This window comes from Myotis brandtii, unplaced genomic scaffold (genome assembly GCF_000412655.1).
Source record: "Myotis brandtii unplaced genomic scaffold, ASM41265v1 scaffold17, whole genome shotgun sequence".
NCBI classification, from domain to species: domain Eukaryota; kingdom Metazoa; phylum Chordata; class Mammalia; order Chiroptera; family Vespertilionidae; genus Myotis; species Myotis brandtii.
The window spans coordinates 5,909,644-5,923,727 of NW_005356259.1; the positions used below are offsets into that span (position 1 = coordinate 5,909,644).

A 14,084-nucleotide genomic window follows, 5' to 3' on the forward strand; every position below is an offset into this window, starting at 1 on the left:
GAATAGTCTCTATAGTACAGGCACAGTTACATTAGCAACCAAAATGAATGCCTCTCAAAATCTGGCCAATGGAAATAATATGGATTACCTGGCACTTTTAATTGTTCTATGATCAAAAATAGGCTACAATGCAGAACTTAATTTCCAAGCAAATTCAATGCCAGTGATTTGTACTGATATAGAATTTCTGATATATACCAGTTTTCAGACCTGAGGACATCAAAGACACCTGATCCTCAATGTCCCACAGAAATAAAAACTGATCCAGATACAGGTGACAATAAATTCAAACTTTGCATGAAAACTTTTTGCTTTATAATGCTACTTACATTTCTAGATATGTTAATATCTATTAAAACAACACATCACACAGCACCTTTCCTTCTATATCTTGAAAAACATACATAAGCAAGAATGAAAGGAAAAAAGAGGTTGTTAGAAAAGTCCACAATCTTTCAGATTCTCTTTGATTATTATATCTGTAACTGCATCAAACACGAACTTGACATTTTGGGTATCTGTAGCACAGGTCATGTGGGAATAAATTTCCTTATCTTCTTTTCTTAAATTCAGGTCTAGAAACTGGTTCTTGATGTAGTTCCCTGCATCTTCAAATGTATTTGGCCCTTTTTAAAAAAGAAATTAAACATTAATTGCATAAGAAATAAAATTATAAATAATATCAGTAAGTTTTAAGATTGTACTTTGTGTGCTTCTATTTAATGTACTCTGTACTAAAAAGTCAATATTGGCAATTCTCAATTATCTGGGATTTATGTAATGCCTACTTTGTGCTGGGAACTATACTTAACCACTGAGGACTTCAAGTGGCTAATATTTAACCTCGACATCAATAGAGGAGAAATACTAATATATTTACACAACCAAGTAAGTGAGTAATGAAGCCTCTATATATATATCAAAGTATGTGCATTTAGTTTCATATGAACAAAATGAAGAAAAGAATAAAAGTTACAAAGTAAACTGCAGAATGAGGTGGTATTTGAGCTAGACCTTAAGGAATAGCTAGAAGAGAACAGAAACATTATATGAGTGAAAACCAAAAGTGAGAGTGAGAATGGCCTGTACCACTAGACTTCAGGGTCGAGTTGAGAAGTTAATGTGCATTTTGGAGAATTGGGTTTGGTAACAATGAAAGATTTTCATAGAGGGACTGTAGGAAGTCAAGTAGAGTAGGTGGTATGGGCCAGATTATGAACTATGTTGCTAACTAAACAAAGCAGCTAAAATGAGAAATGTAAGATAGAGAACTATTCTTGACTGATGTTTTAGTAAAGTTAAATAAAGAGCCAATGAAGGCTGTGCTTAAAAGGAAGTTAGACTAGTAGCAGGACACACAATGGATCAATTGGGAAAGGCAGAAATAAAATAAGAAGGCTAACAAATACAGGACACCTAAAAATGACCTACTTGTGGCTTTAGCAGAATGTGCTGAGTGGGTACCTAACACAGGAGAGAATGGTAGCATAAAGATTTTCCAAGAAGGTAAGATTTTATTTATTATTACCAGGAGAAAAATTCCACAAGGGACGATCTTGTAACAGCTAAGATTCCAAAACACTGACAACACCAAATGCTGGCAAAGATGTGGAGCCATAGGAGCTCTTATTTATTGCTGATGGGGATGCAAAAATGATACAGCCACTTTTGAAGGCAATTTGTCAATTTCTTAAAAAGTTAAAGGTAGTCTTATCATATAATCCGGAAATTGTACTCCTAGGCATTTACACAATAACTTATGTACACACAAAAACCTGCACATGGATGTTTATAGTAGCTTTATCCATAATTGCCCCAAACGGGAAGCAACCAAGATATCCTTCAATAGATGAAAGGATACAGAAAGTGGTTTGTTTAAAGAATGAAATATTATTCCACAATAAAAACAAATGGGCTATCAATCCATGAAAAGGTATGGAGGACATTTAAATGCATATTGCATTTAATATTGAAAAGTGAAAGGCATTAGAAAATGCCACATACTGTATAATTCCAGCTATATGACATTCTGGAAAGGGCAACACTATAGAAACAGTGAAAATAACAGGGGTTTCCAAGGGTTGGAGGGCGGGCGAGGAGAAGTATGAATGTGGAGCACAGGGATTTGTAAGGCAGTGAAAGTGTTCTGTATAACACAGTAATGGTGGGCACATAACAGGCATTTGGTAAAACCCATAGACCTGTACAACACAAAGACTTAAGGCTAATGCAAACTGCTGACTTTACTTACTTATTTATTTACTTATTTATCTACTTATTTATTTATATATTTTATTGATTTTTTACAGATAGGAAGGGAGAGGGATAGAGAGTTAGAGACATCGATGAGAGAGAAACATCAATCAGCTGCCTCCTGCACACCCCCCACTGGGGATGTGCCTGCAAACAAGGTACATGCCCTTGACTGGAGTCAAACCTGGGACCCTTCAGTCCAGAGGCCGACCCTCTATCCACTGAGCCAAACCTGTTAGGGCGAAACTGCTGACTTTAGTTAACAATATACCAATATCTGTTCATCAACTGTAAGAAGACTGCAGCAATGCAAGATGTTAATAATAGGGGAAACTGTGGGAGCTGACCAGAGAGAAGGAGTATATGGGAACTCTGTATTTTCTCTTCTAAACTAAAAACTGCTCTAAAAAGTAAACTCTAGTAGTTAAAAGAAAGCACTATTGTAAGCCTATATTTAATTTGTAATATTCAAGCCCTAGCCTGTTTGGCTTAGTAGATAGAGCGTCGACCTGTGGACTGAAGGGTCCCGGGTTAGATTCTGGTCAAGGGCACATGCCCGGGTTGCAAGCTTGACCCCCAGTGTGGGGCATGTAGAAGGCAGCTGATCAATGATGTTTCTAGTTCTCTCTCCCTCTCCCTTTCTCTCTGAAATTAATTCAATAAAATAGAAATTTATAATATTCAATACAGAATCATGATATTTAATCATATGATAAATGTGTGAACATATAATTAATATTTATAAATGCAGAAGAAAGATACAAGCACTAACTATAGACTAGCACATATAGTTACTTTGACAGAATGCCATAGTCCTAGTAACATCTGGGTTACTCATGTATCAAGTGGTGAAATTGCTTGTATTTGTGTATAAATCATAAATATTTCCATCTTACCCAATTTTACTGACAACAGAGCATATAATAGCAAAAAAAAAAAAGTTTCCAAAGGGAAAATAACCCTTCTAGAGAACCTGACATTTATAATTACTGATTAATAGGATCAGCACTAAAACTCTAGGTCCTAGATTCTAGGACAATTAGAAAAAGAAAGGGTGTCACTATTCTCAAATTCATTCATGCTATCCTTCAGGAAATTTAATTCAGACTTTGAGGAGGCACTGAGATCTAATACAGCATTCCAAGGCTTCATTAGGAAATATATGAAAAATTCCAGTTTGAAATAAAATTTACATTCCTATTACAATGTTTAATGTTTGCAACATCATTTGATACATTACTATGGAGTAGCAACACCAGTCTATCTAACCATCTCCTATTTATTTATTAGAGCTTTGCTTTAATGCAGACAAAGTAGGAATGTTTTCTCATAAAATTCTTTCCAGTTTGGATCACACACATGACTCAAAATGTACTACAAGCCTCAACCTCATAAATATTGCATGTCAAGATCCAGATAAGGAAATATGTATCTATATAAGTTTTTACTACTCTGTAATTATATGAAAATTATCTTACCAGTGTACTCTGGAAAGCAGACACTAAGATGCACTTTGGTGACTTTTTCTTGAAAGAGATCTTTTTTATTGAGAAACAGGACAATGGAGGTGGTGGCAAAGTACTTGTGATTACAGATACTATTGAACAGGTGAAGGCTTTCATGCATTCTGTTCTGTTTGGTTTAAAAGATGAGAATGTGTAGAATTATTATTTGCAAAATATTAATCTTGGACATGATAAACAAGGATCTAGAAATAACACCTTTGGAAGGCCTTAATTGCGTTGGAAAATGTGGTAGTAATATTGCAAACTGAAAATGCTTGTTTTTCACCCTGGCCTTATGTTCCTTTTAGACTTACCGCTTCTTCATCTTCCACCAGGACCATGTCATAGGCACTGAGAGCTGCACAAAATATAATGCATGTAACTCCTTCGAAGCAGTGAATCCATTTCTTTCTCTCAGATCTCTGTCCACCAACATCGAACATTCTTAAAAAAATAATAATAGAATAACAAAACTTGCAAATAGCCTCCAAAATTCTCATTAAGATTAACTTTTAGAATTTTAACTGGATACTTTTATATCTCTAAAAGGTAGTCTTTTGATTTTTATTCATTATAAAATACATCTTCTTTGTCCAATTTTCAGCTCAAGGACTAAAGAAGAAATTTCATCATTTTCTTTTTTTACTTCATGCAAACTATAGTAAAATAAATCACACACTGACTTTGAGCATGTGGGAAATTTAAGGTAGCTTAGAGTTTTAGTAAGAAATTGATTAGCCTTGGGAGATTTTGATCAAAGTTTATATATAGTCTTAAATTAATATAACCCACAAGAAGATTGGAAACTATCATAGTTCTGATAATATAATTCCTGGGCTGTTTTCTTAGCTCTTCCTACATTCATTCATTCAAATGATTATTGAACTTGATCATGATTGGAAGAATTAATATTGTTAAAATGCCCATGCTACAGATTCAATGCAATCCCTATCAAAATCCCAATGGTATTTCTCAAAGAAATAGAACAAACAACCCTAAAATTTGTATAGAACCACAAAAGACCCAAATAGCCAAAGCAATCTAGAGGAAGAAGAAGAACAAAGCTGGAGGCATCAAACTCCTTGATTTCAAACTATATTGCAAAGCTAAATTAATTAAAACAGTATGATATTGGCATAAAAAGACACATAGACACAATGAAACAGAATAGAGAGCCCAGAAATAAATTCATGCACTAGACATTGTGCTAGACCTACAGCCACAAAGATGAAAAAATATCCTCACTATCTTCAAAGCGCTCTCTGTGTGATAGAGAGAAAAACAAATACATTTTTATAATAATATTTAATAAAATTCTAATCTACAAGGTAGAGTGTGAGCCTAGAGGGAGATTTACTTCAGCCTGTGGGATCATGAAACTTACTCAGAGGAGGTGTTTGAATATTTGGTTCTCCTTCTGTTTTTGTATTTTGGCACAAGGCACCAATGTGGACATGGCAATCCAATACAGAAACTACATTTTTAATGCCCCACATCCCCTTACCATCCATTTAGAACACATCAAAAATGCAGTTTCTAATTCAACCACTTCTTTCCAACTCTTTTCCTCCTGGATAAGCCACCAACATTTCTGACCAGGGCCATTGCCAGAGGTCTACTACTCAATGGCATCTTTTCCACCTTAGAATCAAACCCAAACTGGTTTAATGACCACTAAGGCCACAGCAGTTTTGGTTCTTGCTTACCTATCCAAGTTCATACCATGTTCCTCTTTTTAATACAGCCCAATCACAAGGTTATTCTTTCAGTTCCTTTAATATAAACCTAAATTTTGCTATTTCAGGACTTTTGTAGTCTGTCTCCTTTCCATGTGACATGATTCCCCTTTTCCTTATGTAACACTTCTTTCTCAACAGGTCTCAGTGTTAATGTCTCCTCCACCAAGAAGGCTCTCTCCATCCCTCACTTACTTTCTATCACACCACTCTCTTAATTTCCTTTATAGTAATTGTCACAATCAGTCGTTAACTGGTTTAGTTATTTATATGTTTTACATATTTAGTATCTGTTATCTCCCTAATAGAATAGTGGCCTCATGAGGACAGGGACCTTATCTATAGTAGTGATGGCTATATCCCCAGTGTCAGGCACTATCCCTGATGCACAATAGACATGCAATAAAAATGTGCTAAATAAATGAGTATATTCCAGGTTAATGGCATGGAGGGGGTATTTTAATGTAAAGTGCATGTGTAAGGAATGAGAGAACATGGTGTGTTGTGGATATCATTAAGTTTAAGTCTACTTACTTTGAACCAGAGGTCCCCAAGTAGGACATATTATCTGATTGTCTCAAACCCTCATCGAGTGAATTGCAATTACCTTTGCTGTGGAGTCTGTCCTTTCTCCTCTGGTCAGATGGTTCTATGTGGTGCCAAACAGGTCACTGGGCAAATTCTCCACCTTTCAGGTGTTTTGTTTCATTTCTCTAATGGAGATACTGTAGACAGTCTGTGTTCTAGGTGTTTCACATATTCTCCATTTAATCATATATAAATACATGATGGATCATTTGTTGGCAAAGAAATGTGATACTGTCATTGGACAAAAATGCATTAACTTGTGGATTAACTTGGTGAGTTGAGGATGGAGTGTACATCACCAGGTTTAAACTTATGGTGGGCTTTGTCAAACTAAATCCACCCCTTGTATTCCCACCCACTCAATTTTAACATGTAAGAACCTCCATAATTCTTGTTTCTTTTTTTGCTCTAATCCTCTCGTCAGGGTTTGCTTCCATGGTGGGTATTATAAAGGAGAACTAACTAATCACAGAGCCAGGACAAAAGTCACTGGATGAATGGGATATTTGTTCTGAGCGCCAAATATTCAGATTTCACAGTAAGAATGATGGAACCAATTTCCAAGATATCTTGATTAAGTTTTCCCTATTAAACAGGGCTTGGATTAGTCCTATTAGCATTTGTTTGGGGCATCTTTTATCTCCTTTTATGGACAATGAACCTATCTTCATCTATTCTGATTGATACTTTCTTTATTTAATCACATTTATATTTTCAATCAGATATACTCAAATTTTGCAAATCTGAGAATATTCTTAATGTGACTTTAGATAACTGCTCAGATTCCCTGCATGGTAACCAAATATTTTATCTCTGAGAGGATAATCTTGTTTCTCTCATGTCGATATATTTTTAATTTAAAAATAATTTACAGAGAGTCCCTAGTAATGCAAACATTATAGAACTGAAATGTTCATTAGCAAATCAGACCAATAGCTGGAGTTTTCCTTTTATATAGATTTTTCAGGATATAATGTTAGTTCTAAGAAAACTTGCATTATGCTTTTCTGCTGTTGTCATAATTTATTTTTCATACATCACTTTTCACTTTAGTGTTTTCTCTAAATTTTTATTTGAGGCTTATTTTAGAGCTATAAAGCATAACATTCTATTGATACAATTTGAAGATTTCCAAAGTAGAGCATTTATTTATTATACATTTCACTGAAGCAGTGATTTTATATATGTGTGTGTGTTTATATTCCATCATGACCATTCTGTGAAAAACAAAAATAAACACAAAGAACACATATACTTGCTGATGAACATTTGGTTTGGGCTCATCTATATGGGCAATTAATCTGGTGAATGGACATGTGATACAGCTTGAATACCCTTAATTCCCTAAACTGTTAAGGTTACCAGAGTGCCATAACAGTGATTGGAACTTGCAGTTCTCATTTTGGGTAAAGGATTTTGTTCTTGTTTTTGGTAATATATATTTTCTTATTAAGTAAGGTACTTAAGCTAGAATTCTTTTTAAAAAAAAAACTTTTTAAATGCCTGAAATGTATGATGGAGCTGTAAATTGACTGGTCAGGCTTTTAACTCATAGCAGAACATCAATAATTTGTTAAATTGCCCATAGCATTAATATAGGGCAAGTCATCAAAGTTTTATAGCTTTATATTAAGCAGTTGACTAAACATTTGAGTTTATAGTCTATTATAAATTTTTGAGTTTTATGGGTTTATGGTAAACAATTGGCTAAATATTTACCACACAAGATTATTCATACTCCATATCAGAATAGATTATTATTAATCTGCCCTTTACAGTGCTTACAAAACCATTATATGACATAGGATAGCTAAAAATAAATAATGCTACTGCAGTTAATTTATTTGTTAAATGTTTTTGCTCATCCTATAAGCATGTGATTCTCTTAGAAAAATTATAATTATTGACATCTACATATTTGACCACACAAAAAAATAGATCTAATCTGAGTAGGAATTTATTTAAATTATTTACTTAAAGTATTATTTTAAATTATTAAATTATGATATTTATTCAAGATACTTGGTTTTAGCACAATTGACATAACCTCTTAAGATGGCTACATGACAGGTCAACAGGTGGATCTGTGTCATCACTACAGAGACATAGCAAAATGGCCTAATCAAGTCTTTGTCTTGTGCCCTGTTCTAAAAATCAGGGTAGACACTTGCAGACATAAAGTATATGCACAGAGGTCATTCTAAAATCCTTAATTATTTGGGGTTAAAAAAAACAGAATCAAAAGGACTTACAACTATGAGGGAGCCAGGGTCTCTAAACTCCCATAATTTTTAGTACCATTATATACTTTTTGCTAAGTCTGTATGCATGTTTGGAACTTAAAATGCCCATTATGTAATTCTCTAATTATTGAATAGTATAATTTATAAATTCATTAAAATAAATTCTATCACTAGAATAAATTACACATTATGTTCTATAACTTATTATTTTGGTAATATTAACCATAAACATAACTTAATCAAATAGATAGTATACATGAGTTATTGCTCTATGAGACCTAATAGAGAATAACAAAGCTGAGTTGAAATATAGCTGCTGGGTAGACACCAGACTCACTCCTGAGCTAAGATGAATCTACCTCCCAGAAATTAACACAGTGCGCATGACTCAACTTCAAATTCAGGAAAATTATAATTTATTTTATATGATATCCATTCGAATGTTGAAAATAATTATATTAAATTTAAAATATCTCAAGCTTTATGTTGTAATATTTTCTGACCTCTTTTCATTGACTTCTGTATAGTTTTATGTTCTGTCAATTGTTTTTTAATCATGGAAAGTGACTTCTCTATAATTGTTTAATAAATTCTGATAAATCTGTAAGTTCTTTGTCCTGAGGAATTATTTTACAAAAATAAGAGGTCTTGCATTTGCATTGCATTTTCCATTTACACAGTATTTTAACACCTGTAAAGGTAATTAATTTTATCAGTTTGACAGTGGCGTTCTGGTTTGATAAGAACTCTAAGGTAATTTCCACTAAATTAGGTGATACAGGAAAATGATACAGTACATTGGCAGAGATAATTTTTCATTTTGAAGTTCCTGTTTAAAATTCCTGAATACTCTAATTTAATATGTAAATTAAGTATTTGGTTTTTAAATAGTGATATGATAATTTATGGTATGTGAATACAAATCAATGCTAATGCACTATATTTTAGTACCTGGGCGCTTTCTGAAATAAATTGGAATGTACATTGTTTTTATATTTCCTGTTTGAAATACTAAAAAATTTTAGACTACAAATGCCTGTATGCTTTTAGATAATCTTATTCAGCACTTCAAAAAAAGGAAAAAAGGTGACTTAACTGTGAGAATTTATTAAGGGATTAATATTGCTCTGACTCAACTTAAAAACATATTTAATTGATTTTAAAGAATTCCCTAAGTCCCAGCTGGTGTGGCTCAATGGTTGAGCGTCAACCTATGAACCAGGAGGTCACAGTTCGATTCCCGGTCAAGGCACATGCCCAGGTTGCAGGCTCAATCCCCAGTGGGAGTTGTGCAGGAGACAGCCAATTCTCTCTCATCATTGAGGTTTCTACCTTTCTCTCCCTCTCCCTTCTTCTCTGAAATCAATAAAAATATATTTTAAAAAAGAGTTCTATAAAAAGTATAACTGTGTTCTTTAATATTTTTATAGTAAAATTTAAATATTTAAAAAATATTTTGTAGAGAAATTTCCTGCATTCTCTTCCTCATAGAAGATGCCTTTAATAACTTACCCTCTTGAGTCAGTGAGAAAGAAAAACCTACTAAGAAAAGAAAAGAGCTGAAAAGTGGTTTTAGTGGATGGCAAAGAGGTAGTAGTTGTGTAGTGTAGGAATTCCTATCCTATAGAATAAAAGCCTAATATGCAAAAAAGAAATGGAAACTAAAACTAGGTGAAAGATTTCCCCAGGATCATATGTAGAAGTACTAGAAATGTGATTAGCATGCACACATTTCTAATTTCAAAGACTGCACTTCTTACACTGCATATCACTGATGGGCTATGGATAAATTGGGATGGAAACTATTCTTTCTCTATAATGCATCTGGCATGTGCTTCTTCTAGTATTGTTGGTCATTCATAAGTCCCTTCAGAGAGAAGAGGGAAAGGGGGATAAAATCAAATGACAGCCTGTTGGGGAGATATCTCTGAGCTGGCAGGCCCCTCTGGGACTTGACAAGCCTGTGCTTCTAAAACCAGGGCACATGATTGCCAATGAACTCACTAAACCTCAGAAGTCATGTTCATTTCCTGGAACATCTATTTCACTCAGAACTAAATATAAATATTCATAAATTTATAAAGCAAATATTCTGAGTAGTATACATTTGCATTTTAAAAATAACACAGTGTTTTAAATATATTTTTTCTCACAATAGGCCTCTCCAGGAAATGAACATGACTTCTGAGGTTTAGGGAGTTCATTGGCAATCATGTGCCCTGGTTTTAGAAGCACAGGCTTGTCAAGTCCCAGAGGGGCCTGCCAGCTCAGAGATATCTCCCCAACAGGCTGTCATTTGATTTTATCCCCCTTTCCCTCTTCTCTCTGAAGGGACTTATGAATGACCAACAATACTAGAAGAAGCACATGCCAGATGCATTATAGAGAAAGAATAGTTTCCATCCCAATTTATCCATAGCCCATCAGTGATATGCAGTGTAAGAAGTGCAGTCTTTGAAATTAGAAATGTGTGCATGCTAATCACATTTCTAGTACTTCTACATATGATCCTGGGGAAATCTTTCACCTAGTTTTAGTTTCCATTTCTTTTTTGCATATTAGGCTTTTATTCTATAGGATAGGAATTCCTACACTACACAACTACTACCTCTTTGCCATCCACTAAAACCACTTTTCAGCTCTTTTCTTTTCAGAGAATCATTGATCGGCTGTCTCCTGCTTGCCCCCTACTGGGGTATTGAGCCTGCAACCTGGGCATGTATCCTGACCGGGAATCAAACTGTGACTTCCTGGTTCATAGGTCAATGCTCAACCACTGAGTCATGCAGGCTGGGCTTACTAGTAGCTTCCATTTCTTGGGTCTTGATTCTACATAAGGATTGCAATGCCCAGCTGGTTATATTACAGTGAGGGTGTAAAGATAATGTACATAGAGTGTTTGAACTAGTACTTGTATTCATCTAGCAGGAATTGACTGTGTGCTCACTCTGTGCTAGCCATGCTGATAATCAAAGACAGAGCTGTAAACAGACACGGCCCTTGGCCTCCTAGAGCTCAGAGTGTATGAGGCAGAAACAGAAACAGAAAGAGTGAACTGATAAAGAAACAATTTCATATATTGGTTTTTCAAAAGAAAAAAAATGTACTTTAATATATCAATGATAGGACGCCGGCTCACATTGGTGTAGCTAGTAAGTGCTGTTTCTTTGCAATTCTTCCCAGCTGTACATGAGTGACAACATGTTGGTCAGTTGAAATTGGACGTTGTCAGGTTATTTACACCAAGGAAGTAATCAAGGGCCACAGATAAGCCTTCCCCGTCTCCCTGCCCCCGAGAGCTTGCTCTTATACTTTTACCAGCACACTGCTGAGTGTAGTAGTGACAGGGATATGCAAGGATGATTAATAGATAGGATGGTCAAGGCTCGCTGAGGAGATAGCATTTGATTCGAGGACTTAAGAAGGAGCCAGTCCTTGCTGACATCCAAGGTCAGAACATTTTAGGCAAAGAGAACAGCAAGTACAGAGGCTCTGTGCCTTGAATGTTGAACGAACAGCTATTTATAAAAAAAAAAAAAGAGAGAATTTATGATGGTGCCTACCTATTTCTGAGAAGATAGTAACAGACCAGGGTTTCTGAGAATGACCAGGGTTGCGAACTTCTAGGTGTTTGATATGTGACATTAATTTTCATAACTGACTTATGAACCAGACGATCTAGGATCTGGGGGATTTTATTAGCTTATGTAAGACATGCTAACATCAAGTGATAATTTTCTGCTAGGACTTTACAATAAACTCATTAGACAAGTAAAGAAAAGGGGCCTTTGTTCCTCAACAACTGCTGTTCTTTAATGGAGAGCCTGGGGGTGAAAACTTGGAAGGAATAGACTCAAGGCTTATACCTACCTTTTGTGTTTCAGTGAGAAATGTGGAGAGGAGGGAGGAGAGTAAGAAAGAAAAGGCAAGTGTGCCAGAAATGCTTTGAGAGACCTCAGGCAGGCAGAGGACAGAGCAATTGGAGTTGAGCTCCCAAAGGAAAACCCCAGAAACTAGAGCACAGATCAGGAGACTGGAGAAAGTAGTTGCCAAAGAGGAAATGCTCCATAGTGATGACAGGACTGCAGATAAGCTTTGCTTACCACCTAACCGACAGGGGATGTCAATCCCAGTCTTTGCAGACCTTTTACCCTGGTTTGCTCTTTCACTCACCTTTCAGAAATTAACTATTTGTGGGCCTGAGATTTAGGGATACATTTTGAAGAGCTTTCTTCCACACTAACTTGTAAATTATCCTATAATAACTATTGTAATTAGATATTGTGTATTACCAATTTTAATACTTAAAATGCCTTAAAATATTTTCCCACTAAAATGAATTTCCCCCACAAGTTAATACAAATAATTAATGTCACCTTTTTTTCTAGTTTTTCTACTTTCCAAAAATATTCTTATTACTGCATGCATGAATGACTTTATTAATTATACTTTACTGACTTTTTTTCATTACTAAAGGATACATATAGAACCTGGTTTTAATGCTTAATCTTTCACCTTATCCACAATTGGTAGGGAGAGGTGCTTAAGTTTCAAGGGACCCTTTCTACCTCCACAATACGGATTTTTATTTCTTGCTATCATAGAAGTGTTTTCCTTTGGTAGCTCAAGTCCAATTGCAATAGAATTTCTAAGATGGTCTTGATAATGCAATGACAACGAAAGGAATGGGATCGTTTTCATAACCAAACCGTACTGATAAAGTAGGCCTTGCTATTCCAGTAAATAGCATCATATTCAAATATAACTCTTTTCAGTTATTTGCATTTTTAAATTAAGGAAGTAAATTCATAAGAGTACTTCAAGCAAATGGGAGGGTTGGAAGGCAAAGGAAATAGGACCTCCAGCACCTGTTGCTTAAATGTTATTTAAATATAGTTTCTTTTTTAAGTGGGATATCAGTTTCAAGTATGAGGAAAGTAAATTCTAGCTCCCACCTGTTCTCGGAGGGAAGGATGGAGCTCAGGATGAGGGTCCATGTGTGAAGCTATAGGCAGGCAGGCAAGGACAGCGGAAAAGAAAGTAAACTAGGCCTATGAGCATTCCCAAGGAGTCACTGCACTTGAACATGAATTAGAGCTTTTCTCTGTGCAGAAATATTGAGCATGACATGTCTTTTATTAATAGTTAAAAATATATTTGCTTATACCTGAAATGCAGGTCTTTAAAGGAGAATTGAGTTTCAATGATTCCCGTTGTTTTCACTCGAGAATGTAGAACATCTTGCTCATTTGGGACATATCCAGGAGCTGTTATTCTGTCCAAATCATTAAGGTAGCTAGCAAAAACAAACAAAACAAAATAGCATATATATCTTTAATTTTGTAAATGATTTTTTATTGTTGTTTAGAGTCCATTAAACTTATAAAAATCCAGATTGGTGGTTTTCAAACTCTGCTCATCAGAATTATAAGAGCTTGGTGGCAAGGATGTTGCATTGCACTGAGTGTAGTACACAGCTGACCTGTGGGGGTAGGGACACTTTTAAAAGCAGATAGATAAATGTTGCCTTTGCTTGTATTTTATAAGGTGTATGTGACATACTTGCTGGTGTGTAGATAGACATTTAAGAGGAAAGTTCTCTTTATTAGACTTACATCATCCAAAAAGGTCACCTTGTAATTGTGATCACTAGACTAGTCTCAAAATGTTGTAGTTTGTATTTAGACACTGAATTTTAAGAGTGATTGATTTTAACATCATGATTTGAAAGTTGTTGTGTTGTTTTCCATGGATTTTTC

The 14,084-nt window shown here is 35.0% G+C and overlaps 1 protein-coding gene across 1 annotated transcript in view; it reads right to left on the reverse strand.

Annotated features, from left to right (window-relative positions):
- Positions 1–399: 399 nt before the first annotated feature.
- GNAT3 (guanine nucleotide binding protein, alpha transducing 3) overlaps positions 400–14,084 on the reverse strand; it is a 45,356-nt gene continuing 31,671 nt past the window's right edge. The window contains exons 5-8 of the mRNA XM_005862921.2: positions 13,493–13,621; positions 4,073–4,202; positions 3,732–3,885; positions 400–626 (exon numbers count right to left, since the gene is read on the reverse strand). Of these exons, the coding sequence (XP_005862983.1) occupies positions 436–626; positions 3,732–3,885; positions 4,073–4,202; positions 13,493–13,621 (604 nt within the window). The 3' untranslated portion in view covers positions 400–435. The remainder of the gene's footprint in view (positions 627–3,731; positions 3,886–4,072; positions 4,203–13,492; positions 13,622–14,084) is intronic.